Source organism: Cucurbita maxima, unplaced genomic scaffold (genome assembly GCF_002738345.1).
Source record: "Cucurbita maxima cultivar Rimu unplaced genomic scaffold, Cmax_1.0 Cma_Scf00034, whole genome shotgun sequence".
NCBI lineage: Eukaryota > Viridiplantae > Streptophyta > Magnoliopsida > Cucurbitales > Cucurbitaceae > Cucurbita > Cucurbita maxima.
In genome coordinates, this window is record NW_019272050.1 from 1,931,311 (window position 1) to 1,958,849 (window position 27,539).

At 38.9% G+C, this 27,539-nt stretch overlaps 6 protein-coding genes across 14 annotated transcripts in view; 4 read left to right on the top strand and 2 right to left on the bottom strand.

Annotated features, from left to right (window-relative positions):
- The first annotated feature begins 512 nt into the window (after positions 1-512).
- LOC111467385 lies at positions 513-5,935 on the top strand. 3 transcript variants are annotated; one of them, XM_023112244.1, is made up of 11 exons: positions 514-1,025; positions 1,200-1,286; positions 1,391-1,956; positions 1,990-2,361; positions 2,473-2,561; positions 2,647-2,750; positions 2,822-2,921; positions 3,793-3,868; positions 3,967-4,081; positions 4,168-4,699; positions 5,270-5,935. In XM_023112244.1, the coding sequence occupies exons 1-11, from the start codon at positions 719-721 to the stop codon at positions 5,769-5,771; spliced, it is 2,850 nt and encodes a 949-aa protein (XP_022968012.1). In that variant the 5' UTR covers positions 514-718; the 3' UTR covers positions 5,772-5,935. The 3 variants fall into 3 exon arrangements, with proteins under 3 accessions (XP_022968011.1, XP_022968012.1, XP_022968013.1); XM_023112243.1 differs by having other exon boundaries at positions 513-1,025; positions 1,391-2,361; XM_023112245.1 differs by having other exon boundaries at positions 934-1,025; positions 1,190-1,286; positions 1,391-2,361.
- Positions 5,936-7,195: 1,260 nt separating this feature from the next.
- Positions 7,196-8,712, top strand: LOC111467732 (60S ribosomal protein L36-2-like). Its single transcript, XM_023112758.1, has 4 exons — positions 7,196-7,312; positions 7,441-7,545; positions 8,158-8,357; positions 8,445-8,712. Exons 2-4 carry the CDS (start codon positions 7,444-7,446, stop codon positions 8,473-8,475), a joined length of 333 nt encoding a protein of 110 aa, XP_022968526.1. The 5' UTR covers positions 7,196-7,312; positions 7,441-7,443; the 3' UTR covers positions 8,476-8,712.
- Positions 8,713-9,301: 589 nt separating this feature from the next.
- LOC111467600 (U-box domain-containing protein 32-like) lies at positions 9,302-14,200 on the top strand. The gene is made up of 10 exons (XM_023112566.1): positions 9,302-9,423; positions 9,461-9,668; positions 9,858-9,979; positions 10,062-10,183; positions 10,277-10,366; positions 11,066-11,147; positions 11,218-11,340; positions 12,500-13,027; positions 13,113-13,790; positions 13,899-14,200. Exons 1-10 carry the CDS (start codon positions 9,319-9,321, stop codon positions 14,079-14,081), a joined length of 2,241 nt encoding a protein of 746 aa, XP_022968334.1. The 5' UTR covers positions 9,302-9,318; the 3' UTR covers positions 14,082-14,200.
- Positions 14,084-17,648, bottom strand: LOC111467601 (sec-independent protein translocase protein TATB, chloroplastic). Its single transcript, XM_023112567.1, has 6 exons — positions 17,344-17,648; positions 17,099-17,223; positions 15,053-15,112; positions 14,806-14,965; positions 14,447-14,599; positions 14,084-14,378 (listed from the first exon to the last, which is right to left on the bottom strand). Exons 1-6 carry the CDS (start codon positions 17,561-17,563, stop codon positions 14,263-14,265), a joined length of 834 nt encoding a protein of 277 aa, XP_022968335.1. The 5' UTR covers positions 17,564-17,648; the 3' UTR covers positions 14,084-14,262.
- Positions 17,649-18,022: 374 nt separating this feature from the next.
- LOC111467406 lies at positions 18,023-23,298 on the top strand. 3 transcript variants are annotated; one of them, XM_023112280.1, is made up of 10 exons: positions 18,023-18,247; positions 19,070-19,288; positions 19,629-19,765; positions 19,884-19,928; positions 20,059-20,112; positions 20,302-20,406; positions 20,508-20,711; positions 21,222-21,307; positions 21,627-22,675; positions 22,752-23,298. In XM_023112280.1, exons 2-10 carry the CDS (start codon positions 19,108-19,110, stop codon positions 23,024-23,026), a joined length of 2,136 nt encoding a protein of 711 aa, XP_022968048.1. In that variant the 5' UTR covers positions 18,023-18,247; positions 19,070-19,107; the 3' UTR covers positions 23,027-23,298. The 3 variants fall into 3 exon arrangements, with proteins under 3 accessions (XP_022968048.1, XP_022968049.1, XP_022968047.1); XM_023112281.1 differs by having other exon boundaries at positions 19,108-19,237; XM_023112279.1 differs by having other exon boundaries at positions 18,024-18,247; positions 19,108-19,288.
- A 180-nt stretch (positions 23,299-23,478) lies between these two features.
- The window catches only part of LOC111467405 (mitogen-activated protein kinase kinase kinase YODA-like), a 10,511-nt gene continuing 6,450 nt past the window's right edge, over positions 23,479-27,539 (bottom strand). For 4 of the 5 annotated variants that reach the window (XM_023112277.1, XM_023112276.1, XM_023112275.1 and 1 more), the window contains exons 8-14: positions 26,999-27,159; positions 26,803-26,878; positions 26,160-26,219; positions 25,981-26,088; positions 25,415-25,654; positions 24,884-24,975; positions 23,479-24,766 (exon numbers count right to left, since the gene is read on the bottom strand). In XM_023112277.1, coding sequence (XP_022968045.1) covers positions 24,244-24,766; positions 24,884-24,975; positions 25,415-25,654; positions 25,981-26,088; positions 26,160-26,219; positions 26,803-26,878; positions 26,999-27,159 — 1,260 coding nt within the window. In that variant the 3' untranslated portion in view covers positions 23,479-24,243. The remainder of the gene's footprint in view (positions 24,767-24,883; positions 24,976-25,414; positions 25,655-25,980; positions 26,089-26,159; positions 26,220-26,802; positions 26,879-26,998; positions 27,160-27,539) is intronic. The other variant, XM_023112278.1, reaches the window with a different exon arrangement.

Here is a 27,539-nt window from a genome sequence, read left to right on the forward strand (position 1 = left end):
CATTATTATTTCCATTTAGGTACGTGTTTTATATTAATAAATTTTTATCTTTGCTTTGTATTTGTCTATTGTTTTTAAAGAAAATTAATAAAAAAATATTTATTTTTGTGGAATAGATTTAAATATTTTTAGCCAACATATTCAAATTTCACACTTAAATATAGAATTAAATGAATGAAAAAAGAAATCCATTTCATTTAACTAATTTAAACAAAATTATATGTATATCAGCTTAAAATTATATATTTCTAACTTTACAAAGCTTCCATAATAAATTTAAATTTATGCTCGTGGATTATCTCCAAATTTTTAATTATTATTATTATTATTATTTTTATATTATGAGTATAAAATTTTTTAACATTTAAAAAAGATATTTTTGAAATGTAATGGTAAGTTAGTTTCATATTTTTTTTAAAGTCAAATTGTGTTGTTGGAGTTACCTTATTGAAACATCGAAATGACGACAGACAAGACGGGAAATCAAATAATCAAACAAACATCTTCTTCGTTCGGATAGAGAGATAAGTAAAAAGACTCCCTTTTCTTCCGCCCTTTTATCCACCAAAATCCCTACACATTTTTCTCATTACTTTTCTGCAATTCATACTCTCAATTCCTTCTTTTTTAACAAATTCAAGTTTGAATTATCTTCCTCAATCCAGTCTTCCTCAATTTACAGTAAATTACTCAATCTCCGTTTGGAGTAGGTTTTTTCATGGCTTCCACTCCTTCCACATGTTCCCCCAACTCTCTCCAGCTTCGTCTCGCTCTCAATTGCAAGAATTTCGCCAAATTCCCTCTCGTTCCTGTTCGCGCCACAGTGCGGAAGTTGGATCCTCGCCTCCGGGTGATTTGCCGCCCTATTGTTCATAATAGCGCGAAAATCGCGCGAACAAATGGACTGCGTCGGGATGGAATTTGTTTTGCTGGATCGGATTCCAAGGCTGATGGATTCTCCGGGTGGTCGGAATCGGATTCCGGCGAGGAGGATTTAAACTTGCGGAGAAAGAATTGGTTGGCAGGTACTAATTATCTTGGTTTTCCCCCCAAATTTTAATTATTGTGGAACCGCCATTATTGGGCTGCAGTTTCTTGATGTTAATGTGATCCTTTTGTTGTTTTGGTGTTTAGGGCCAACAATTTAAACATTTTCGTTTTGAAATTTTGATTAATGGTTTTGAAGTAGTTTCTTTCAGGGTTGGTGGGGATTGGAATTACTGGATTCATCCTTGTCTCTGGAATCACCTTTGCAGCATGGTCAATAAACAAGCAGAACTGTTCCAGTGAGTTGTTTTCTTGATGTTGAATGAGTCAAGAATGCTTTCCTTTTTTTGTTTCTTTTTGAGCTGTTCTTATCTGATTGATGAACAAATATGTATATACGTAGAACAAAAGGCACAAATGGAGGCCTTAAGTACGCACCAAGAATTATTGTTGGACTCTGATTCTGGAAATGATAAGCTTGGTGAAGATCAAAAAGAAGATAACAGTGTCAATGCAGATGATGATAATCATGAGGAATTTTCTTCATATACAGAAAATGATGAAACTCTCAACAAAAATCGAGTTGGTGCCGTTGCTGATGTCGAGGAGTTTTCAGGACATGATGTTGAATTTTCATCCAATAATGATAATGTCAATAATGTTGCTTTCTTGCAAGAAGATATCCAATCTGATTCCTCGTTAGCTGTTACGTTGGTTGCTTATGGAAGTTCTGAGATCGATTTGGACATTGATTCTGGTTCTAAAGATGTAAATTCTGGTACAGAAGTGTTAACTTCTGAACCTGAAATGAATGATGAACCGGATAACTCGCCTGAAACGAGTGAAAAGTATGATTTCAGCTCTGAAAAGTTACCAGTCTATGATGATAGTTCATCAAATTATAATTCTGGCTACCAGGATGAGACAGCTGATCCTCCTGTAAATGAAATCGACGATTCTTCATTGCATGAATTTTCTAACAAACCTGGTGATGCAGCTAAGGAATTGGGATTAGTTGAAAAAGAGGCCGTGACCGAATCATTGGAAGGAGTTCTTAACCCTGGCAAAACCGAACGGCTCTTATCTGAGGAAACTGCATCGACCATAGAACAGAAAATAGGAAGAGGGTTGTCCAAAGCTGCGTTTGTCTCTGTCACAGCTTATCCACTGGCAGATGATCAAGAACAAAATCATGAAACAACCATGAATAGTTATGCTGCCGAACCGGAACTACAAGGGAATTTATTTTCTTCTGCAGGTGTTCCTGCTCCTCTGGTTTCTGCAGCTGTTAAGACACTTCCTGGCAAGGTTCTAGTTCCTGCAGTTGTGGATCAGGTTCAGGGGCAGGCCTTGGCAGCACTGCAAGTTTTAAAGGTACTTCATGATGCCATTCCAAATGGCACATGCATCGGAATGTTCATTTTGTTGGATTGATCTTAGCATATCCTACTCTGCCTACTGCCCTAAATATTGTAAATTCTTCAGGTGATTGAGTCTGAAGTTGAGCCGAGTGGTCTATGTACTCGTCGGGAATATGCTCGTTGGCTAGTGTCTGCAAGCTGTGCACTTTCAAGGTAAGTATGATTGCAGATTTCGTTGACTGAAGGATTTAGACTTTATTTAGGAATCTGATGGTCCGATGAATTGTTATAATCATAGGAACACTGCATCTAAAGTATACCCAGCAATGTATATAGAGAATGTTACCGAGCTTGCTTTTGATGATATTACTCCTGAAGATCCTGATTTTGCATCTATTCAAGGTCAGTAGGATATTGGAGTTTTGGGATATGAGCTTTTCTGTTCTACCTTCTAATTCATCTATATGCTTCAGGTTTGGCAGAAGCTGGACTGATTTCAAGCAAGCTTTCGAGACATGATATTCTTTCTTCATTGGACGATGACGAGGGTCCTTTTTATTTCTCTCCCGAAAGGTTATTTTATTTTGTTCGTTTTGGTTTGCATTATTCTTATGATTTCCATCAACATTATGAATCTTTCCGGTTATTGATTAGATATATCAAATCACCTGATGTAATTTAACATTTAAAAGGACGGATCAAATCCTTTTATTCTTGTGAGATTCCAATTGGTTGGAGAGGGGAACAAATCATTTATTATAAAAATATGGAAACCCCTCCCTAATAGACGCGTTTTAAAATCGTGAGACTGACGGCGATACGTAACGGGCCAATGTGATCAATATCTGTTAAGCGGTGAGCTTGGGCTGTTACAAATGGTATCAGAGCCAGACACGGGGCGGTGTGGGGGGGTGGATTGTGAAATCCTACATCAGTTGGAGAGGGGAACAAAACATTTATTATAAGGGTATGAAAACCTCTCCCTAGTAGACGTTTTCTAAAACCGTGAGGCTGACGGTGTTATGTAACGGGCCAAAGCGGACAATGTCTGCTAGTGGTGAATTTGAGTTGTTACAAATGATATTAGAGCCAGACATTGGGTGGTGTGCCAGTGAGGACGTTGGGTCCCCAAGGGGGATGAATTGTGAGATTCCACATTGGTTAGAGAGGGGAACGAAACATTCCTTGTAAGGGTGTGGAAACCTCTCCCTAGTAGACATATTTTAAAATCGTGAAGCTGACGGCGATATGTAATGGGCCAAAGCGTACAATATCTATTAGCGGTGGGCTTGGGCTTGGGCTTGGGCTGTTACAATTACCGACTAATCTCGGAACCTTTTAAAATATTTAATTGCATTGACTGGTCTTCTTTGAGTTGCGGTTGTTTCTCATCAACCGTAAGATGAACTAACTTGCCTCTGCCATTTATTGTCCAAAACTGCAGCCCGCTATCACGTCAAGATCTTGTGAGTTGGAAGATGGCCCTAGAAAAAAGACAGCTACCTGAGGCAGATAGGAAGGTCAAATTATTTGAAACTTGACCTTTTGTTTTCCACATTTAGAATTTTTTGTTTACAAATTATCATCTTTACTGAACTTTGGCTCGACTAAAATGCAGACGCTCCACCAAGTTTCTGGATTTATCGATACCGATAAGATCCATCCAGATGCTTGTCCTGCGCTAGTTGCTGATCTTTCTGTAGGCGAACATGGAATAATCGCTCTTGCATTTGGTGCGTACATATAATAGCAATTCGTGTTTTTTTTTTTCCCTTTCAAAATTCCTTTCCAATTTTAAAATTAACTTTGCTTCTTAAAGGATACACAAGGCTATTCCAGCCGGATAAACCTGTAACAAAAGCACAAGCTGCCATTGCTCTTGCAACTGGGGAGGCTTCTGATATCGTAAGCGAGGAGCTTGCAAGGATTGAAGCCGAGTCAATGGCGGAAAACGCTGTGGCTGCACACAGTGCTTTGGTTGCTCAAGTTGAGAAAGATATTAACGCCAGCTTCGAGAAAGAACTTTCCATCGAAAGGGAAAAGGCTGACGCTGTGGAGAAAATGGCAGAAGAGGCAAAGCAAGAATTGGAAAGATTAAGATATGAAAAAGAGAGAGATAATATCGCCTTGATGAGGGAACGTGCTGCTATTGAATCGGAAATGGAAGTACTTTCGAGGTTAAGAAATGAGTTGGAGGAGCAGTTGCAAGGCCTGATGAGTAATAAAGTAGAGGTATCTTATGAAAAGGAAAGAATCAACAAACTCAGGAAAGAAGCTGAAATTGAAAATCAGGAGATTTCCCGCTTGCAATATGAGCTTGAGGTTGAGAGAAAGGCGTTGTCCATGGCCAGGTATGGTTTTGCAACTCTTTTCTTGTATGAGGCTGACACTGAACATTAAATATTTCATTGAATTTAGCTGCTACAGGAAAGTAAAACTGAATTTGTTTGCTATCTTAGGTAATTGTCATAGGAGTTTGGTTATAAAGGAATAGTTAAATAATAAGATATAAGAAATAAGGACAACTTGAGCTAGCTCGACTAGATAAGACACGTAACGGCCCACATCAGTTGGACCGTTACAATTGGTATCAGAGCCAGACACCTAACGATATGTCAGCAAGGAGGCTGAGCCCGGAAGGGGTAGATACTAGGCGGTGTGCCAGTTAGGACGCTGGGCTCCAAAGGGGGTGGATTGTGAGATCCCACATCAGTTAGAGAGTGGATCAAAACATTCTTTATAAGAGTATGGAAACCTCCTCCTAGCCTAGCAAACACGTTTTAAAACCTTGAGGGAAACCTAAAAAGGGCAATATCGGCTAGCGATGGGCTTGGGCCGTAACAAGACATATACATACCTTTTTGTCTGCGTTCTTGTGGAATTTAATGCATTTTTCTGCCTTCAATTTAACTTCCACGCAGATCTTGGGCGGAGGAAGAAGCAAAAAGAGCAAGAGAACAAGCAAAAGCACTAGAGGAGGCAAGAGATCGCTGGGAAAAGCGGGGCATCAAAGTAGTCGTCGACAGTGATCTCCGTGAACAGGAATCTGCTGGAGATACTTGGCTCGATTCCAGCAAACAGTTTGCAGTGGAGGAAACTGTTGATAGGGCCGAGAACTTAATGGACAAGCTTAAAGGAATGGCTACAGAAGTAAGAGGGAAATCCAAAGACATAATTGAGATGATCATCCAGAAGATAGCTCTGCTGATATCAAACTTGAGACAATGGGTTCGGAATGCTGGTGAGAAGGCTGAAGATGTAAAGAATGTGGCCATCGCAAGGGCAAGTAGATCGGCAACTGAACTGCAACAGAGCAGTGCAGAGATGGGGTTGGCCCTGAAGGAGGGAGCTAAGCGAGTTGTGGGAGATTGTAGGGAAGGAGTAGAGAAAATTTCCCAAAAGTTCAGAACATCGTACGGTTAAGAAACAAGTGATGGAGCAGGTGAGTGATGATGTACTGTAATTCTCGAATAAAGTTGGCGTTCAACTTTCAAAATTTTGCTAACTTACTTTCTATAATGGAAACTTCAATCTATTTCTACCCACAGCCACAATCTAAAACAGGATAATCGGTTCCATTTTGTTCATTTTCTTTTGCTGCTTTAATTCGCTTTCATCGTTTATTATATATATATATTTTTTTTTACATTTTTAATGAATTGAACTAAATCAAACCGGAGAAAGCCCATTAACGTTTACTGCAGAAAGCCCAATAATAATTACTAGAGAAAGCCCAATAATAATTATTGGATAAAGCCCAATAAAGAAAGCCCAATAACATTTGCTGGAGAAAGCCCGATAAGATTTACAGGGGAAAGCCTATATCGTTTATCGAAGTGAAAGCCCAATAATGTTTACTGGAGAAAGCCCAATAATAATTACTAGAGAGCCCAATAATATTTATTGGATAAAGCCCAATGAAGAAGGCCCAATAACATTTACTGGAGAAAGCCCGATAAGATTTACAGGAGAAAGCCCATATCGTTTACCGAAGTGAAAGCCCAATAACGTTTACTTGAGAAAGCCCAATATTAATTACTAAAGAAAGCCCAATAATATTTATTGGATAAAGCCCAATGAAGAAGGCCCAATAACATTTACTGGAGAAAGCCCGATAAGATTTACTGGAGAAAGCCCAATAATAATTACTAGAGAAAGCCCAATAATATTTATTGGATAAAGCCCAACAACGAAGGCCCAATAACATTTACTGGAGAAAGCCCGATAAGATTTACAGGAGAAATCCCATATCGTTGATCGAAGTGAAAGCCCAATAATAATTACTAGAGAAACCCCAATAATATTTTCTGGTGAAAGCCCAATGAAGAAGGCCCAATAATATTTAATGGAGAAAGCCCGATAAGATTACAGTTGAAAGCCCATATTATTTACCGAAGTGAAAGCCCAATAACGTTTACTGGAGAAAGACCAATAATAATTACTAGGGAAAGCGCAATAATATTTATTGGTGAAAGCCCAATAATATTTATTGGACAAAGTCTAATGAAGGAGGCCCAATAACATTTACTGGAGAAAGCCCGATAAGATTTACAGGAGAAAGCCCATATCATTTACCGAAGTGCAGGCCCAATAACGTTTACTGGTGAAAGCCCAATAATAATTACTAGAGAAAGCCCAATAATATTTATTGGTTAAAGTCCAATGATGAAGTCCCAATAACGGTTACTGGAGAAAGCCCAATAATAATTATTAGAGAAGGCCCAATTGACTGGAGAAAGCCCATTAGTGTTACTGGAGAAAGACCAGTAACGTTTGCTCGAGAAAGCTCAATAAGATTTACTGGAGAAAGCCCAATATACCAATATAATATTAAGGAAGAAAGCCCAAGAGATCCTTTAGAAACCCAGCACTCGTCAATATCTCCTTATAAAGGACAGCTTCTGAAACCCTAGTCCTTCAGCTTCGCTTGCCTCCGATCACTTGGTTCTAGTCCGTCCGAGAAGGTATGCACCCTTTTTTTCTCTCTTTTACGATAATTGAACAGAATATTTCTCAGATAGGTTGTTTGCTCTAGATTTTGATTCTACGATATTGATTCATTTGTGAATGCTTTTTTTTTTTTTTTTAACAGGCAATGGCTCCGAAGCATCCGAATACTGGTCTCTTCGTGGGACTTAACAAAGGGCACATTGTTACAAAGAAAGAGTTGGCCCCGCGCCCTTCTGATCGTAAAGGAGTGAGTTAATTATGCACTAACTCAATCTAGGGTGTACATTGTGTTATCTTATATGCTCTTCAAACTATTCCGTTTTTATAATTTTATCGAGCTGATTCTGTGCGTCTGTCTTCTTTTTGGGGATTTTAGTGATGGCTACAACCAGGGATGGCCTTCGACAAAATGAAACTTGGGAGTGTTGATTTAAAGAGATATTTGTAATCTTATGTATTAAGAATTCATGTCATTTTCTTAGCTCAAATGCAAGGGGATATGTCTTGATCATACATTTGATAGTTTGTGAATTGGAAGCATGAACTGAAACCTACTAGTTTTGGTCCTTTATTAGTTTCCAAAAATGATTTTCCGACTGTTACCCTTCAAAAGTTCTTATTGACGGTAGTGCTTAATGTTTGTTTGTGTCCAATTAGATCGTTAATGTTTATAAATAGTACAAGAATTCTCATTGTGAGGCTTTTGAGCCATATGCATATAATTACTCTGTTTTCATATCATCAAATTTAAGCTTGTTTGTTTTGGAATGTTTTTGCTTCAATGTTATTTTAGCTGTTGATAGCTAAAAGTAATTGACATCAATGATTAATTTTGACATGAATTTGATTGATACCATAGAAAAGCAGCAAGAGAGTTCTCTTTGTGAGGAGTTTGATCCGGGAAGTTGCTGGTTTTGCACCATATGAGAAGAGAATCACTGAGCTTCTTAAAGTTGGAAAGGACAAGAGAGCACTAAAAGTGGCCAAGAGAAAGTTGGGAACTCACAAGAGAGCTAAGAAGAAGAGAGAGGAGATGTCCAGCGTTCTCCGCAAGATGAGGTACTCTTACAACTCTTTCAATTTCTCTAATTATGAATTGCTTCCTCGTAATATAACTTTTTTCTTTGATCTCCCTTCTTGAAACAGAGCTGGTGGAGGCGGTGAGAAGAAGAAATGAAACGCGTTTGGTTAATTTTGAAGCTTCAAATTCCCATATTGTTAGAAACATGGTTTTAGATTGTTATGTCCGTTATCCAAAATCTTCAATGGATTCTTAATCCTTGTGTTAGATGAGTTATGATGGTATGTATTAGAACTTTTAAGTCTTCTTTTCTGACGGAAACTTGCGGCCATTTGCATCTCTTTTGATATAATTGTCATTAGCTTCCTATAAGGAATGCAGCCTTTTTTTTAATAGCCTCTGATCACCCTTTATTTGGTTCCACAAAAATGGTAGTAATTTCAAAGATTCTCCACAATTGCCGGATTCTCGACCGATTTCCTTATGCTTTAACTTTGAAATAGGTCCCAACTTTTTCAAACTTGCGTCTTGAAGGAGACGAACGGAGCTGCTAGACTGGAAAGTAAAGAAGAGGAGTTCATAGCGAAACTCAGTTAGAGAGATTTGATGTTGAAATAAAAAGTATGTTGTACACACATTTACCCTCTAAAACCCGAGAGAACTTGTTGGACGTCTTGAATGAAGGCGGGAATGGCAAAACCAGACCATATGACCATATTTATGTTTAATATAAGAAAGACCAGATTTTTTTTTTTTTTTAAATTATCCTTTCAAATTATTTAACAATTATTTGAGGACTGATAATGGGAGTATAAGAATACAAATCCGCGATTAGACATCAAGTCTTTTCTTTTATCAAATTAATTATTAAAACATATATAATTTTTTATTTACTAAAAAAACATTAAATCTTATTTATCTGTGGACAAAAAATCCTCCAACCTAAGTAATCCACGTCAAACTAAAGTGGGATGTTGTTGAGCTACAAAAGAATCTATTATGTCGCGTCGGTATTCCAAGGGAAGCAAGCCGTTGATTAGGTGCGACTTTGGAAAGTCGTCTCTAGCTACTTCCCGATCGGTTCTGTCTCCGCCTTCCCTATGGGTTGAAATCTTCTCTTCACTCATCTTGAGTGGTGGTGCTGCTAATTCATAGCTTCCTCCTCATGGCCGCTTCCGACGAGATTGGACAGCCGCTGCAATTCGACGTCGAACACACTATATTTGTTGCGGTGGGAACGGATGTCCACGACTCCGAAACGACTCTGATTTGGGCTGTGCAGAACTTCGCTGGGAAGAAATTTTGTGTGCTTCACGTTCATCAGCCTGCCCATCTTGTTGTTGCTCAGAGTGAGTTCTGATTCTTTGCAATTTCATTTATGTTACTTCACTTTGATCATGTTCTGCTTTGTTTTCTATTTGTTTCGAGTAATCGAAAACTGCTACGGTCGATTCGCGAGCTTTAGTACGATGAATTTTATAGCAGCTTAGCTTATGTATATTACATATGGTCTCATAAAATGTTATCCTTACATGCAGAAAATGAAGAGCCGTCTTCCAATACACCAAAAGAACATGTAGCAAAGGCATTTGAGGAACCTGAAAAGCAAAAGCCTTCAGAACTTCTTAATCAATATGTTTTCATTCTTGCCAAACTGGGGGTACCATTTCAATCCCCATACTGATCAATGAAAAGCGTTTTATTGGGTGTTACTCAAATCAATGAATTGACTTAATTTGTAGGTACAAGCGCGAAAAGTATGGACCGAGACGAACAGCGTTGAGAAGGGGATTGTTGAAATTATTGCTCAGTACAGTATTAAATGGCTAGTCATGGGTTTAGACGCAGAAAGATACAATCTCAAGTATGCATCATTTATTGTTATTACATTGCATAGAATACACTTCAGGGACTTTGGAGTGTAAATTTACAGTTACTTGCCTAATTACATTGTTAGGACGTCCAAGATAGCTTTCTATGTATGCCAACAAGCACCCATATGCTGCCACATTTGGCTTGTCTGCAGAGGGCGCCTTATATTCTCAAGGTACTTTAATGTTTTAGAATTTGAATTGGTTTTGATTTCAATGCGGGAGAACGAAGCATTCTTTACAAGGGTGTAAAAACCTCTCCCTAATATACGCATTTTAAAACCTTGAGGGGAAACCCCAAAGAGGACAATATCTGCTAGTGGTGGGTTTGGACCGTTACAAATGGTATCAGAGTCAAGCACCGAGCTGTGTGCCAGTGAGGATGCTATACCCCCAAGGGAGTGGATTCTGAGATCTCACATTAGTTGGAGAGGGGAACAAAACATTCTTTATAAGGGTGTGGAAACCTCTCCCTAACAGACGCGTTTTGAAACCTTAAGGGAAAGCCTAGAGAAGACAATATCTGCTAGCGATGGACTTGGGCTGTTACAAATGGTATCAGAGCTAGGCACCGGGCGGTGTGCCAAAGAGGACACCGGACCCCAAGGGGGTGGATTGTGAGATCCCACATTAGTTGAAGAGGGGAACAAAGCATTCTTTAATAAGAGCATGGAAACCTCCCTCTAACAGACGTGTTTTAAAACCTTGAGGGGAAACTCAGAAGGAAAAACTCAAAGAGAACAATATCTGCTAGCGGTAGGCTTGGATTATACAAATATTATTTTTGTTTCGTCCTCTCATTCTTCAATTGACTGCATGTATTATTGCGGTCATTATTCGTTTATCGTTACCCAAAAAGATTCCTGTTAAAACAGGGAGGGCAGAATAGGAAGATTCAATCCATCGCTGCGACAAACTTCGGAAATAGGACTGGACCAATCTAACCATCTGAGACTGGTTTGTTGAGTATTTCTTCATGTGCTCTATTGGTTTCCATAAAGGAGATAGCATAATCACATTGTTTCAGGACTTTGTAGATGCTCAACAAAAGGAGTATGCATCTGATAGATCTCAAGGTCTGGTGGATCCAAAACATTCCAATAATGAAGCCATTGGTACTTCAAGAACAAGACTATTGTTAAGGAATGAGGTGAGCAAAGCTATCCCTTCAACTACATGTTTGAAAATGGCCTTCAATCATGATTTCAAGGAAGACGCCATGGTTGCTAATTTCAAGCTATTTTCTGATTGTTGCCTGAAGTAGTATTAATTTTTTTTGAAAGAAACAGTAGTTTTTATAGGTCTTGACTGATAGTAGGGTAGTTAATCTCAGGGGAAGGTAAAATAAGGGGCTTTGGCTTGGAGGAGGATCAACCTGAAAGAGGTTGTCAGGTCCTCTTGTGCCACCTTTTCGAGACCGCCTTTCGTAAGAAAGGAGGAGGACGAGTGTTGACAGAAGTAGTGTTTGTATCATATGCAAGATTTAGTAGTTTCAACCTACATGGGCACGTGGATTAGAAAGTTTCGACCCCGTTTGATGATCATTTGGTTATTCAAAAATAAGCTTATAAACACTACTTTCACCTATAAGTTTCTTTGTTTTATGCCTACTTTCTACCAATGTAACTGTAAGATCCCACATTAGTTGGAGCGGGAACGAAGCATCGTTTATAAGGGTGTGGAAATCTTTCCTTAATAGACACATTTTAAAAACCGTGAGATTGATGGTGATACATAATGGGTCAAAGCGGACAATATCTGCTAGCGGTGTGTTTGGGTTGATACAAATGGTATCAGAGTCAGACACCGGACAGTGTGCCAGCAATGACGCTGACCCCCCAAGGAGGTGGATTATGAGATCTCACATTAGTTGGAGAGGGGAACTAAGCAACCTTTACAAGGATGTGGAAACCTCTCCTTAACAGACACGTTTTAAAATCATGAAGTTGACGGCAATGCATAACGGGCTAAAACGGACAATATCTGCTAGCGGTGTGTTTAGGCTGTTACAAATGGTATTAGAGCTAGATACCAGGCAGCGTGCCAACGAGGACGCTAGGCCCTCCAAGGAGGGTGGATTTTGAGATCCCACGTTGGAGAGGGGAATGAAGCACCCTTTATAAGGGTGTAGAAACCTCTCATTAATAGATGGGTTTTAAAAACCGTGAGATTGACGGCGATACGTAACAGGTCAAAGCGGACAATATTTATTAGCAGTAGGCATGGGCCGTTACCGTAACTTTTGAAAACTAAAACCAAATCTGCACTCTGATTTTTATAAAGGATTTTCTTTTTATATCATCTTACAGGTTCATTCATTAGAAAGCTCACGTGTGGAGGAGGTAAAAAAAAGAAAGATGATGGAAGAAATTTTAGAGACAGGTAAAAAACTAGCAGAACAGATGAACAAAAAGCGTGACAAGCTCTCGAAAGAACTATACGATGTCGAAGAGCAGAAATTATTTCTTGAAAGAAAAGCTTCAGAGTACCGTTGTGAAGTGAAGGAGTTGGAGAAGAAAATGTTTGATGCTGTTGGCCTCTTGGTAAGCTTCAAGGAAAAACGAGATAAGTTGCAGATAGAACATGAAGAAGCAAAGAACAAGCTTAGACTGCTGAAGAACATGCTTAAAATGGAACCTACATGCTTTCACAGCGTAGAAATGCCTACATTCTCCTTCATGGAGATAATTGAGGCCACCAGAAACTTTGACCCTTCCTGGAAGATTGGTGAGGGAAGACATGGTAGTGTTTATAAAGGCCACCTTCGCCACGTGGATGTTGCTCTAAAAATGTTGCCTTCGTACGGTTCTCATTCACAATCGACGTTCCAATACGAGGTAAATCTTATTTATAAGCTTAATTTTCAAAAACTTGAAGCGTTCGATAATGTACTTTTTTGGATTTTGTATTGGTGGGCAACAGATTGAAGTTTTGAGTAGGGTAAGGCATCCAAACCTGGTTACAATTATTGGTGCATGTCCAGAATCTAGGTTGATAGTCTATGAGAATTTGAAAAATGGCAGCTTGGAAGAACACCTATCGTGCAAAGATCGATATCGCCCGCTTCCATGGCAGATACGGATTCGGGTTGCTGCTGATATCTGCTCAGCTCTTATATTTCTCCATTACAACGAGCCTTGCATTGTCCATGGAGATATAAAACCAAGCAAAATCCTCCTTGATGCCAATTTTGTTGCCAAACTAGGTGGCTTGGGCATCTCTCGCTTGATCCCACGAGAATGTCTTGAGATTGGAAGGTTCACTCCAGAATCAGACGTTTACTCTCTTGGTGTTACTTTCCTGCGAATGCTAACTGGCAGAGCAGCTTCGGGAATTGTAAAGGATGTAAAACGTGCTTTAGAAAATGATAAGATTGGTGCCGTTTTGGACTCATCAGCTGGAGATTGGCCTCGTGATCTAGCAGAACAATTGGCTCTTGTTGCTTTGAGATGCTGTGCGAAGGAAAAGTCGGATCGGCCTGACCTTGTCTCGGAATTATGTAGTGTTTTGGAACCTATGAGATCCATTGCCTCGGCAACGTTTTCAGGTTCGAAGCAACACTCTCGAGTGCCTGCCCATTTCACATGTCCTATTTTTCAGGTAAGACTCGTGCTAAGTAATGCTTCATTCGATTCAAACGATGCCTGGCGTCGCACCGAAAAGAGCAAAAGGAAGGAAATATGCCTAACTTTTGATTGATTTTTACAGGAAATGATGAAAGATCCACTCATTGCTGCAGATGGATTCACATACGAAGCTGATGCAATAAAAGGATGGTTCAAAAGTGGGCATGACACTTCTCCCATGACAAATCTTAAACTTGAACACTGTAATCTTGTGCCAAATTATGCTCTTTTGAATGCAATTCAAGAATGGCAGCAGCAGCTATGACATATGTGTGATATCATGAGGAAATTCTCATTACTAATCCAACAAAATCATTATATCCAATGTCTAGAAACTGATTAAGTTTCAAGGCATTGACAAAATCATTCTAATAGATTTTCTACGTCAAACCAGTACATCGATGAAATTACAAATTCTCGTCAATCTAAAATTGATTCTAATAACTTCATGTCTCGGTTCCGGGACTTTGAGGTCTTGGAGCAGAGGCAGCAGATTCATCAGCTTTACTTGTTCCAAGATTTTGAGGTCCAGGCGCTATTGTGGCCGGTTCTTCGACAGTTCCTATTACAAGTTCGTATATGTCAGAGAGATAGAGAGGGAGGGAAATGAAGTGATTTGAATTTAGCAACCTTGAGGCTGTTCTTGAGATCCACTCTCGCTTTCTGCTGCAAGATTGGCTTGGACTTTCAGCTGTTCTTGAGCTTTCAGCTGCTCTTCTGTAAGCTTTAGGTACTCTTCAGAGCTATATGCTTTGCTTGCTGATGGAGATTCATCAGCTATTTCTACATTTGAAAACAATCTTTCATTATCATATCATAATCGATATCAGTTCGTAAACACGATGCCCGACAGAGGGGCTATTCCAAATCTATGACACTTCCTGTTGAACATAACTGCAGGACTTTCTATGTAACTTAGAAACCTTTCGTTATGATACGAGTACTGTTAACAAACAAGCACATGGATGATAAATAACCAAATCACTCACTGGGTTCAGCTACTGCAGCAGAATCTTCTGCTCTAGAAACAGAAGGTGGATTTGAGAAGGTATTGGATCTGCTAGAATTGTATGGGCTGTTGACCGAACTCGAAATTTCATCGAGACCAATTTCTCGCTCAAGCGTGGTCTTGAATTCTCTAGAAACATCCTACATAGATCAATGAAGAACAATAAACTACGTTCATAAGGTCTCCAAAAAGTTATGCTGGAAAATCTCAAAAAACCAAAATGTAACCTGAAGCTCTCTTATGGTGGGTTGAAATGCACGTAAGGTCTTCCCCAGATTCCGAGCAACCTGCATAAAAATAAGTTAAGTCAAACTACATTCTTTCCACAAGGAGCAGCCTCCAAGTGGAAAGCTCAATCTCCCTAAGTTGACATTGGGGTGGGCGAAATTGACATTGTCTGCTTTGGTCCGTTATGTATCGCCATCAGCCTCACGATTTTTAAATGCGTACTAGGGAGAGGTTTCCACACCCTTATAAGGAATGCTTCGTTCCCCACTCCAATCGACATGGGATCTTATAATCTACTCCCCTTGGGAGCCCAACGTTCTCGCTGGCACACAACTCGATGTCTGGCTCTGATACTATTTATAACAACCCGAGCCCACCGCTAGCAGATATTGTCCGCTTTTAACCCGTTACATATCGTCATCAACTTCATGATTTTTAAAACGTATCTACTAGGGAGAGGTTTCCACATCGTTATAAGGAATGTTTCGTTCCCTACTCCAACCGATGTGCGATCTCACAATCTACCCCCCTTGGAAGCCCAACATCCTTGCTGGCACACAGCTCGGTGTCTGGCTCTGATATCATTTGTAATAGCCCAAACTCATCGCTAACAGATATTGTCTGCTTTGACCCATTATGTTTCGCTGTCAGTCTCACGGGTTTTCAAACGCGTCTACTAGGGAGAGATTTTCACATCCTTAGAAGGAATGATTCATTCCCCGATTGCCCATCTCGATTTATAACAACAAACTACTGAATAACATTAACATTTAATCTTCTAATTTCATATTGTTTCAGTCTCAAAACTTTAAGTCATTCTTACTTTTTTACAAACTTGTGGAAACATAAAGAAGATACTTATTGACCCTCTGGGTCTTTTGAGATCTCCAAAGACAACCCAGCGTTCTTCTCTCATTTTGGTCAATACTCACAGATAACCACTAATATTGAGGTTTTTAAAAAAAAAGTTGAGCACAAGGGACACCTATGAGGCAGCCTATGCCATCACTTTTTCATTATGTAGTTCCACCTGGAGAAGTCCCTCGGGGGAAGAAATGAACAGACACTGCAGTCCCCTAACCAAGATGTTTAAAATCATATCAAGTATTGCTAGTAATGGGTGCAGCATTTCAGTTTGTTTTGAAGTATAGCATATGTTCCACCATACAAGTATGAGATCTCATGTCGGTTGGAGAGGGGAACGAAACATTTCTTACAAGGGTATGGAAATATCTCCCTGTCATATGCATTTTAAAACCTTGAGGCGAAGCCCTTGAAGGAAAAACCCAAAGAGAATGATATCTACTAGCAGTGGACTTTGGCTGTTATAAATGGTATCAGAGCCAGTCATTGGGCGGTATACTAGCAGGACGTTGGGCCCCCAAGGAGGGTGGATTGTGAGATCCCACATTGGTTGAAGAGGGAACGAAATATTCTTTATTAAGGGTGTAGAAACCTCTCCCTATCAAATGTGTTTTAAAACGTTGAGGGGAAGCCCTTGAAGGGAAAACCCAAAAAGGACAATATCTACGAGCAGTAAGTTTGAGTTGTTACAGCCCTTCTGGAGAACTCTCAAGCACCTCCTCGTCCATCGAGAAACAACATCACTCATCCACCGCTCCAGAGTTCCTAAAAAAGTTCAGTCAGGAGGGCCCTCCCAATACATGGGATTAACCCCTTCCCCCTCACATGCTTTTTTGAATGTACACTAACAATTGGAGGCCTATCAATAACATTGGAAGCTAACTTCCTTGACGTCAACAACCATAAAACCTACTAACTAACCACACAGTGGTTCATGTCGCAGTGGCTCATGACAATAAAGACTGGAGTATTAAGGTAAGTCAGGTTTTATGTTTAGGGTTCAACTTTGAGCAACAGCAACAACACCAACTTCAAAACCAAACAGAATACCTAAACCAAGATGAAACATAATTTGTGTACATAATTTTATCACAAGCTATAATATATAAACAAGTGAAACACATTTAAGGATGCCAAATATCTTCAAATTTTCTGTCATCTAAATGATCCAAACCACTCACCTCAGCAAGACCCTTAGGACCAAAAACTAAGAGAGCCACAACCCCAATAACCAATGCCTCAGGAGCTCCAACCCCAAACAAAGATGCAAAAACTGCTTTCCCCTTCGGAATTCTCTTCCTCCTCTCTTCGACAAATCCATTTCAAAAAAACATAAAAAAAAAAAAATGAAGAAAAAAGTCAATAAACACTTAATTCATACAAATATGAGAACAAATCGAATCAATAATACAAAGAACATTCATACCGATGAACTTTCCGCTGGTTGAAATACCCAGATGCTTTAAACCGCTCCATGGAGAGAAAAGGCGGAGACCCAATGGGAAATTACACAAGGAGAGACGAATTTTAGGGATTCTGGAGTATATGGTGGGCAAGGAAGATGAAGCGAGAGAAGATGAGGAAGATGGAGAAAATGGGAATTTGGCGGCCGAAACTTTGGAGGCCATGGCTAAGAGAACGACCATGAACACAGCTTCAGTCCTTTCTGAGCAACATAGCCATGGATTTTGTACACTAATACAAACAGAATTGGAGATAAGGTCGTTTATTAAAAGATTTAAACCCTTTTAGCCTTAAGTACAAGTCCTAAACGCCCAAATTTAAAAACACGTGGCAGCTATCTCTATTTACGGAAATGCCCCTCTGGGTTCTCGCTTGGGCCCATTTCTGCAGATTTGTTTGGACCAACTGGGCCTAAGTAATAAATGGGCCGACATGAATGGCTCGTTGATTGCTCGACCCAAGATCTAATTTTAGTAACGTACGCACGTTATCGGCGCGTGCACTCGTGTAATTTCCACGTCATATAATTCCTTTTGCACATTTATAATTTTTTTTTTCTTTTTTTCTTTTTTTCTTTTTTTCTTTTTTTCTTTTTTTCTTTTTTTCTTTTTTTGGCCGGACTGAAACACGAACAGGGCTTCATTTTTATGCCTTTATATTTTCTCATACAAACCTTCGTTTATTCTCACTCTGTAGAAAGAAACTCTCCCCAAAAAAACTGCTTCTCGCCTCGCCACCGATCACTTTCTCGAATTTTCCAGCCCCTTTTTCTCCGGCCTGACGCTCTATAACTCTTTCCAAATCGGCCCTTCTACGATCCGATCTGCCGCCTTCTTTTTTCTCGCAATCGATCTTTGTCCTTACTGGTACGTGAACCGATCACAATCAGTTTCGTGATTTTTATTTGTTTTCGCGTATTGCCTTTGTATGTAACTTAATGTGTCGATTATAGATCATGTGCCCGAGTTCTTGAAATGGTTGTTTCGTTGTTTTCTTGGTGGACAATTTTTGTTATGCTCTTGTTTGTTGATTGTTTAATTGCTGATCCCAATTCTATTGCTGTGGAGCTCTGGTAGAGAGATGGATGAAACTTTGTTTGTATTGATATATATATATATATATGGTTCTTCTAATGGTGAACGTAACTTTGCCGAACCGTGTTGTGTTCTGTTGAAATTATGTGAGATTTGTGTATTAATTTGAATGAAATGGCATTTTAGAAAATGCTATCTTTCCTCGTTCGTTTCCTGCTGTTCTTGATTTCTTTCTTCGTGACCCCGGAAGTGCTATTGTGAATTTTGTGAAAAACACTATTGAAATTTATCCTTTTCTTATGATATAGTTACCTTGTTTCTAGGATGTAATTTTTTGCACGTTGTTGAAAATAGTTTTTGTTTCCCAATAATAAAGAAATTCAGATGAACGAATTCTCTAAGCTGAGTACTACACTTTGAATTTGGCTTGGTCATTTGATCATATAGAAAGGATCTTGTCCCTTCTCCATTTCATTGTTTATACTTTTTAGGGGATGTACAGCTTTCTTTCTTATCTGTATGCAGCACTCTATTGCAGTCAATATCTTGGTACTTTATTTCCTTGCTTAATCTCTAATTGGTCTAGTTGTCTGGTCAAGGTAACCGAGTACTACTTTCTGGCATGTAATGTATTTTCTTTTTGATGTTGTGCAGTTCTTTTCCCTTGAATTTTGTGTTTAAAAATTGTGTAGATGCCAGTTGCAAAACTCAAGAATTCTAACTATCCAGATGTGATGAAATCGGAGGAGGGAAATGATTCTCTAGACACTATTATTAGACAGGCAATTGGCAAAGAGCCTTTTCTTTCTTTCTCAAGAGCTGGTGAGAGCCCAGTCCAGTGGATTCAACTACTTCATGCTCTAGATCATCATGGTATTCAAGTGTTCAATTAAATTGCATTGCAATTAAGTGGCTCTCTCTGATATGTTGTGATACATTTCAAGTCAAAGCTGCAAGAATTTCTTTTGCATATGTGCCAATTTCTTCTTTTTTTAGTGAAGCCTTTTCAGCTTATGTGTGTACACACGTCTGTGCGTCTGCTCTTTATTGTCTATTCAAGAGGGTCGTTATACAATAATAAAGCATCCTAGAAGAGGGTCAATTTTTATTCAATAAATTTTTATGTTTCACTCAAATCATATGATCCATCCTGCAGTTAATTGTGTACCTGTTAGGATTCAAAGATTTGAAATGTGTTGTACTTTTTTGACAGAACTCCCAGGTTGGCCCTTGCTATCTCCTTTAAAGGTTCAAATGCAGAAGTGTGACAAGTGTCTCCTGGAATTTTTCTCGTTTATCAACTATAGAAGACATATACGAGTGTATCATAGGATGAAAAAGCCTGATAAGGTGTTTATTTTTTACTATTAGATGTTATAATTCTTTTTAATTTTATGAAATTTACTTTTATCTTTTTCCCCCTTAATTTCTCCCTTGCTTGAACGTACTTGTTCTTTTCACTTTGTAGGATTCTGCCAAAACTAGGGATTTACTAGCAGCATTTTGGGACAAGGTAATCTTTTGTCCACTATCCACGCTGGTTGTTCTACATAGTCTCATTCTTTATTTCAAAACTTGTTTATTGATGTTATTCTGCAGAGTCGAGTTCCTTTATTAAAAAATTTTATTGATGTTTTTTACAGCTATCCTGGGAAGAGACGAAGGAGGCTGTATCATTTAAGAATGTCTCAATTGAGGTAAGTCATTCCTCAGTTTCTTTAGATTTTACTTGAAGTTTCGCATAAAATGTCTGTATCCTCTCTATGTAGTCTTTAAATCATTGGATAGAAATGAAAATGGAGCATAACATCAAGGGAAATCCTTGCGGGTTTTAGATATTGTCTGTTTTATGTTCTCTTAAATGATTACTCTGTGTAAACATATAGGGAATGCAAGGGTCAGCCGTTATCAAGAACCTGACGGCCATTATTGGAAAACCGAGATTTTCTGCCCTACCACATGTTTATTTGAGGGCAGGTTCTGCCCTTTTGGTATGTTCAGGTTCCGTCAGCCTTTATTTGGGGTCCTATCCTTCATCAATGCATTTTTGTGTGCAAATATTTATTTTTATTGCATACCTGAATCTTCTCAGGACATTGTACAAGGTAGACCGTCTAGGTTTCCCCTCTCTTCGCAGGAGCTATTTGAAATTCTTGACAATGCAAGTGAAAAAACATTCCTATGTGGAACTGCTTTCTCTATGCAAAAATATATATTTGATGGCGGGACAGTAAAGATCGGTCTTGAAACTAAAAACTTAGTTGCTTGCATGAGCTTCTTGTTGGAAGAGAAATTGGTAAGTTATTTTCCTTCAATTTTTTGGTACACTTCTTATTTTCTGTCTGGTTGATAGTTCCTGCGTTGTTCTGGTTTACAATGTATTAAAATATTTGTCAATATGAAATCATTCATAAATCGGAGGGTTCTTCATTTGATTTTAAGGATTGTCAGTATCTTTGATCTCTTGTATGAGTGATCATGAAACCACAAAATAATAATTATTATTATTATTATTATTATAATGATAATAATTATGAATTAGTCTCTAATATGAGTATATATTTAATAATAATATTGTAAACTTATTTTGGGAGTAAAAAGAACTTAATTATTATTTAAATACTTTTGTATCTTTTTATTTATAGGATTATTCGTCAATATCATTATTGCTTAGATATATTCATAAAATTAAAATTTTCATGTTGGTCTGGAAATTAATATATTAATCATCTAATCATATATTCATATTGACACGATTGCATGGTTTTTTGCTCATTAACTAACATGTGACAACATTTTCTTTAAGGTCAAAACATGGCTTGCTGACAAGGATGCTGAAGCTTTGAGGTGTCAGAAGTTGCTGGTAGAGGAGGAAGAAGCTGCTCAAAGGAGGTATATCCATTATCAATAATTTTCCCTTTTGCATAGCACCTTCCTGTGAATTCTAGCCCAATCTATAGTTTTGCATCAATAGTCTTCTTATGATCACTGGTTCTTATGCTATTTGAAAAAAAAAAATCTTGGTAAGGAAGACTGACGTTCTTATCTTAGCTGGCTAACTAGTATTAATACCTTCCTGTGGAGGTTTTCACTGAAACCTTGAAGAAAAATAACCCTGTTGAGAATACTGACTGTTCACAAGCTTGCTTCTTGTGAGTTCTTTGTCTTAGAACGCTTGTTCCTAACTCTTAAGGTATATGTGATTCTGTAGACAAGCGGAGCTGTTGGAAAGAAAAAGACAGAAGAAGCTAAGGCAGAAAGAACAAAGGTCAAAGGAGCAAAAACGCGAAGAGAAGGCTGATATGGAAGCGAGTGTAAATGAAACAATAGAAGACGTGTTACCTGAAGAATCATCTAGCCCTCAAACTGAATGCCACTCAGAAGGGGACTCTCTGAGCATATTGGCTGATCACATTCCATCATCTATTGAAACATCTCAACAATCTCTAACTGATGAAGACGAAGATTCTGAGTCTTGTTTTGGGTCTCACAGTGGCTACCCTGAACATCTTCCTATTGATCACAATGGTGAACGGCAGAAAATACAAATGAATGGCCATAAGCATGTAATTGCTCAGTGGCAGGCATTGCCTAAGACGCAAAGGGGACTTTCTAACGGTTATCATGCAGATCAGAATTATCAGGGACACAAAAATGGAGATATGCGAAGGCATGGAAACCATGTGCTTTCAAGGGCTGCGCCCATTGCTAATGGGAAAAAAGTATGGAGCCGGAAGACCAAGCCAGAAAGAGATGGAGGCCGTTACCAAGCCAGGATTCTGGAAGAGACAACGGCCCAAGCGGAGGAAATTAAGAGCCATGAGGTTTTGATTGGTTCTATATCAGTGGCACTAGGAAATTGCAACCAAGAGAGTAAAAATCCAGTTGGAGCTCCAGATGATTGCCAGGATGGTCATCAAACGCCTAAGAAGATTAATAATCATGTTCAGAAGTTCATTAAGCCAGACTCTGTTCAAACTGCAACAAATCGGGTGATGGTTAAGCTTTGGAGGCCAGTTGGTCGTAATGGAACCAAATATGCAATGCTAGAGCAAAGTGACAATGAAGAATCTGAAGCTGAAGGGATAACTGAAAAGCTAGAAGATGAGGCGCTGCTGAATACATATTCTCCACGATCCTCTTCCTTGGATGGTGACAATGGGGACTTCGGAAACAACAACTCTTTGATCCAGGAAGAGACTGTGCAATCAGTTGGCCTGGAGTTCTCTAGTCGTGCTGCAAAAGCTTTCCTTGCACAGAGTAAGTTAAATTTGAACGCAAATCTAGTTAATCCTTCATTTTGTGTGGTAGGTGAAACTTCTAACTGTGCATGCAGGGTGGAAGGAGGCTATGACAGCCGACCACGTCAAATTGAATCTACCCTCCGATTCTGAGTCTTCTCGATGCTCTGAAATTCAAAATGACACAGAAACTTCTGCATTTCAATTGTCCAACTTTGACAGACGCAATGTTCTTGGCCATGCGATGTCAATTAATGTCGACCCTCCCAAGTCGTCCTCAGCCAATGAAGCCGGGAAGTCCAAGTTCAGGACAAAATTTGAAAAGGGTGCGAAGATAAAGTACATTCCCAAACTTCGAACTACTACCTGACCTGAAAGTATGGGATCTAACCCACGAGTTGTTTTTTTTACATTCTTTGCAGAGCCAATTTTACCAATGGTCTTCTGTCTTGGAAGTTGAATTTTTTTTCCCCCTCTTTTTTCCTTTCCTGGGAAATCTTTTATGATTCTGTCCTTTGTGTCAGTCTGCTGCAGAAGATTTGTTAACGAGGAAAATTCCTTATTTTTTTTGGTATAATTTCTAGATTTTCGTGTAATATTTTTGTTATTAGTTATAAAAAAGGTGCAGCTCTATTTTGGCCCCGCCCCGTTTCTGCTAATCCATCATCCCATTACCCTTGAAATTGATGTCAGCATTTCAATCTATGAACGTAGATAAGAACAGGGTTGTTTCCCATATTTGTCATTATAAAGGATCACTCAATCCCGGCAGAAAACCTCTTTTTCAGGGAAAGAAATGGATCTCTTTTATGACAAAAGAGATGATAAAATAACCTAACCAGGTCCAAACTAACGTAAAATGAAAGCCATTCATGAACTTCCACTGTAAGGAACTTCAATTGCATGAGCTGTACAGCATAAGTTCTCTCCCAGTTCAGCATAAGAAGCCATTCTGTCAATAAGATAATAATAGACACTAAAGCCAGTTCATTCCTTCAACAACTCTACAGCACAAGTTTTCCTTCCCCTTGTTTTTCTTTTCCTGGTTGAAAGGAAGAAAGTTCGGAGATGGTAATTAGACCATTTGTTCCTTTAGTCTTTCTATATGATGATCCAAAAAATGTACATTTTTCCCTGCTGTATGTGCTTTCCTAGTTCACGAACTCAATAGGTTGCCACTTCTAAGTAACCTCCGTTTCACATTTGAATCATCAGAAGTCATCCCGCATGAACAAAATTTAAATTTTGCACCTCAGATTAGTAGGTCAGATGATAAATCGAATACTTGAACACTGTACAAGCTGATAACTCAGGTTACGTTGGATCAAATCGAGCAGCCAGATGTTAATTTAGTTGCACAGCTGAGCTTTTTAGCCTTCAAGAATCAACATGTCAAAAGAATCATCTCCACTGGTTCGGTGGCCGGCTACTTCCACTTTAAGAACATCAACATTAGTCAAATATTTCCTCCCCCCTGTTCTTATATGACGTTGTCTTTTGGCAGGTGATGATTAGGCATTAATCTTTCCAATCCAAAGAAAGCTTCTACTCCTGACAACGAGCTCTAGCAGGTCGATGCATTCAGAGTTAGATACCATTCATGCGGCCAGACAAGGTAGTGCTAGGACTCAAATCAAGAGAAGGGTTTGTTTTAACATGATCCCTCAGGAGCTGTCGAGACACTCGATCAGCCAAGACCTGCTGTCCATCATACAGTTCACCATAAGCAGGTCTTCCGACTCCAACCTGTTTGCCCAGGATATCATTTTCTGGTATCATTTCAGAGAAGATGGGAGCACCAGGCTGCAACCCTCGAAAAATATCGGGATTTGAATCATGGAACGAGAGACCACTGCTGTATGGACTATTATTTAAGGACTTTGGCATGCTTCCTAATCCCTCTTGCAAGTATATAGCTTGTTTCAGGTGGTTGTAAGGAATAGCACCACCACATGCTGTCAAAGGTGTCGACGAGCCTGAAGTAGTTCTTGGACTTGATATGGGTGAAGGAGACATTCTTCCACTGGGATGTTGAGGTGATCGTGAGCGCAAAAGAGGGCTTCCAATTGGTGAAACAGGACATGAGATGTTTCTGAGAATGTTGATGTCACTGGATGGAAAACAAAATCAGGATCAGATCTAGCCTCAATCAGTAAAATACTATTTTATTTATTTTCTTTTATTTTCTTTTTTTGTTGGGGGTTGGGATTGGGGGAAGAGAGAGAACCTGGCATGAAGAACAGGTTTTGAGACTCTTGAAGAATGAACTGCGAGTCTACCATCCGAGTCCACAGAAGTAATACGTGATTGGCCAATACCCTGAAAGTGAACAATAGACAACACTCAGAACCAAGATGAGTGAGAAAATGAAAGAAAAAAACTAATTTTCTGAACCAATGAAACAAAAAAGAATTTACTAAGCCGAGGCACAAGAATCTTTCCAGATTCTAATCTAAATGCCCCAATGTTCTATCTAAATATCAAAACTCAGCATTTGTCACAGCTGGTTGCCTAGCTTAGCTTAGTATTTGACTAAAACATCAATATGTATGAAAAAAAAAAATTCAGAATCCAGTGAGACAGCAAAAACATATAGCTCAATCTTTTGCACCATACAAATTAAGGAGAAGCTGTTATAACAGAATCTGCAGTAGGATTGAACAGTTCAGACAGTAACAAAACCAACAACCACAAGAGATCCATACAATTTTTGTAACAATGAACATTGATGAATCAAAAACAATGTGAGAATGTGTACCAAAGTCTTCACTCCGTTTGTAACCCCAGGAGTTGCATCAGAGGGTTCAGAGCTCAAAAAAGGCCTCTCTACAGGTGCAGCATATTTGACAAAAGGATGATCCAAAAGTCGAGCAGCTGTAGGTCGATGATACGGGTTCCGTTGCAGACATAGTCTCACAAAATCCTTCCCATCATCTGAGAGGTGCTCCGGAATTACTGGGAGTTCTTTGCTATTGCCAATCTTAAACATCGCAGCAACCTTTTAAGCAAGAATATAAAATGTCCCCCCGTCAGAACAAAGAACAAGGCACCATGTAAGAAATGTGAGAGTAAGCTTCAAGGAAACATTCAATAATGTGCCAAATAAGAAAGACGTGCCAAATAAGACGTGCGTATAAAGTATAATCCTAATAGAAAGATTTTGGTTACTTTCAATTAAAATATAAAGTAACACCAAAAGCCTTCAAAATGATTATTTGCAATTTAAATGGGCTTTCTCATCAGTCCAAGAGAGATTTGATAACAAAGTGTATTTCCAACAGTTGAAGACACTTCTATAGCTTAGATATTTAAAGACGTCCTTACCCCTTCATACTGGCTCCAAGGTGGCTTTGTAGTTGCCATCTCCAGAACAGTGCATCCAAGGCTCCAAATATCAACGGCAAGGTTGCAACCATTTGAGTTCTTTATGACCTGGGAAAACCATGGGTCAGAAATATGGATAATTTAGTTATTATTTTTGCTTAAAGAGAATTAATTCTGACCTCAGGTGCCATCCAGTAAGGGCTGCCCTTAAACGACAGTGGACATGATTGGCCTGTGATCTGTAACCGATATGAAAGAAGAAAGGGAGGAAGAAAGAGAGAAGGAAGGGAAAATACGCGTTAACCAGTTGAGTGAATAATGATCATATATTTACTACTGTCTTAACATGCCTATAGGATGCAAGGTTTTGTTTCTTCTTTTTTCTAGTTTAAGGATTTGAGTATATCGCAAAAATATATATGATAGCAAAACTTAAAGTAAATTCTAATACATGTAATGTAAATATAGCAGATAAATATGAACAGTGAAATGTGTATTTGTTAATTATTAACTAGAGTAGAACCATGGATTTCAATCATGTAAGCTCCACATGCACATAATATGATTCAATAAAGGAAAACATAATTTAATATTTTTTTACTAGCCATATTAAAATTAACTTCAATAATTAAATTTTAATAATAATTAAAAATATTACTTGTTAGGTACAATCTCAAATTCACAGGAAAGTTAATAATTGATAAACTCAAAGAAGAAACAACCAGCTCTATAAATTTAATGGATGGAGATGTCAATATTAGAAATGCATTCAAAGCATATCACTTGAGGTATAGTAATGGTAAAAACTGAGTGCTATCTTACATGCTTCGCCATCCCAAAGTCTGCCAATTTAACACGGCCATTAGGGTCAACAAGTATGTTTGCTCCTTTAATGTCCCTGCAAAAGTTAAAAGTTCAATATAAGAACCCACAAACAAGATACATAAGAATATAGGAGCAGCAACAACACTAATGTATGTGTTAAAAAAACTGCAAGCATCATAGATGTTCAAATCACCTGTGCACTGTAGTTTTAGCATGCAAATATGCAAGTCCTGATAGTATTTGTTGAGTATAGCTACGAATTGCTAGTTCCCCAAATTGTCCGTACTCTTGTAGTAATTTATAAATTGAGCCACCAGATACATATTCCAGATAAATATACAGTTTATCACCCACCTGTTCCAAAAGATTTCAAATAAAAAAATTAGATGTCTAAAACATGGAAGAATATGTAACCGCTAAAATCCAGATTTTTCCAACTTTGCCTATTGTATGAAGCAACAGTAGTTAATTGGAATATATTAGTAATCAGGTCACAATTCAAATGTGATTTGCATGCATTGACAAATCATATCATCTTAAACGTCGAACGTAACTTTGAGATCAACCTCAATGAATTATGGCGTAACGGGCTTGGAATAGATCTCCGTAGCCCGCCATTCACCATCTCTCTCCAACACAACCCCCCCCCCCCCCCCCCCCCCCCCCCCCCCCCCCCCCCCCCCCCCCCCCCCCCCCCCCCCCCCCCCCCCCCCCCCCCCCCCCCCCCCCCCCCC

Coding starts and splice junctions, on each gene's coding strand:
- LOC111467385 (XM_023112243.1), top strand. CDS start 719: ATGGCTTCCACTCCTTCCACATGTTCCCCCAACTCTCTCCAGCTTCGT. Junction 1,026..1,199: donor GAGAAAGAATTGGTTGGCAG/GTACTAATTATC, acceptor AGTTTCTTTCAG/GGTTGGTGGGGATTGGAATT. Junction 2,562..2,646: donor GCAAGCTGTGCACTTTCAAG/GTAAGTATGATT, acceptor TTATAATCATAG/GAACACTGCATCTAAAGTAT.
- LOC111467732 (XM_023112758.1), top strand. CDS start 7,444: ATGGCTCCGAAGCATCCGAATACTGGTCTCTTCGTGGGACTTAACAAA. Junction 7,546..8,157: donor GCCCTTCTGATCGTAAAGGA/GTGAGTTAATTA, acceptor TTGATACCATAG/AAAAGCAGCAAGAGAGTTCT. Junction 8,358..8,444: donor AGCGTTCTCCGCAAGATGAG/GTACTCTTACAA, acceptor TTCTTGAAACAG/AGCTGGTGGAGGCGGTGAGA.
- LOC111467600 (XM_023112566.1), top strand. CDS start 9,319: ATGTCGCGTCGGTATTCCAAGGGAAGCAAGCCGTTGATTAGGTGCGAC. Junction 9,980..10,061: donor TCATTCTTGCCAAACTGGGG/GTACCATTTCAA, acceptor CTTAATTTGTAG/GTACAAGCGCGAAAAGTATG. Junction 11,148..11,217: donor AATCTAACCATCTGAGACTG/GTTTGTTGAGTA, acceptor ACATTGTTTCAG/GACTTTGTAGATGCTCAACA.
- LOC111467601 (XM_023112567.1), bottom strand. CDS start 17,563: ATGGTCGTTCTCTTAGCCATGGCCTCCAAAGTTTCGGCCGCCAAATTC. Junction 15,113..17,098: donor GTCCTAAGGGTCTTGCTGAG/GTGAGTGGTTTG, acceptor ATTTTTATGCAG/GTTGCTCGGAATCTGGGGAA. Junction 14,600..14,805: donor TGCTGCAGTAGCTGAACCCA/GTGAGTGATTTG, acceptor TTTCAAATGTAG/AAATAGCTGATGAATCTCCA.
- LOC111467406 (XM_023112280.1), top strand. CDS start 19,108: ATGCCAGTTGCAAAACTCAAGAATTCTAACTATCCAGATGTGATGAAA. Junction 19,766..19,883: donor GGATGAAAAAGCCTGATAAG/GTGTTTATTTTT, acceptor TTCACTTTGTAG/GATTCTGCCAAAACTAGGGA. Junction 20,407..20,507: donor GGGCAGGTTCTGCCCTTTTG/GTATGTTCAGGT, acceptor GAATCTTCTCAG/GACATTGTACAAGGTAGACC.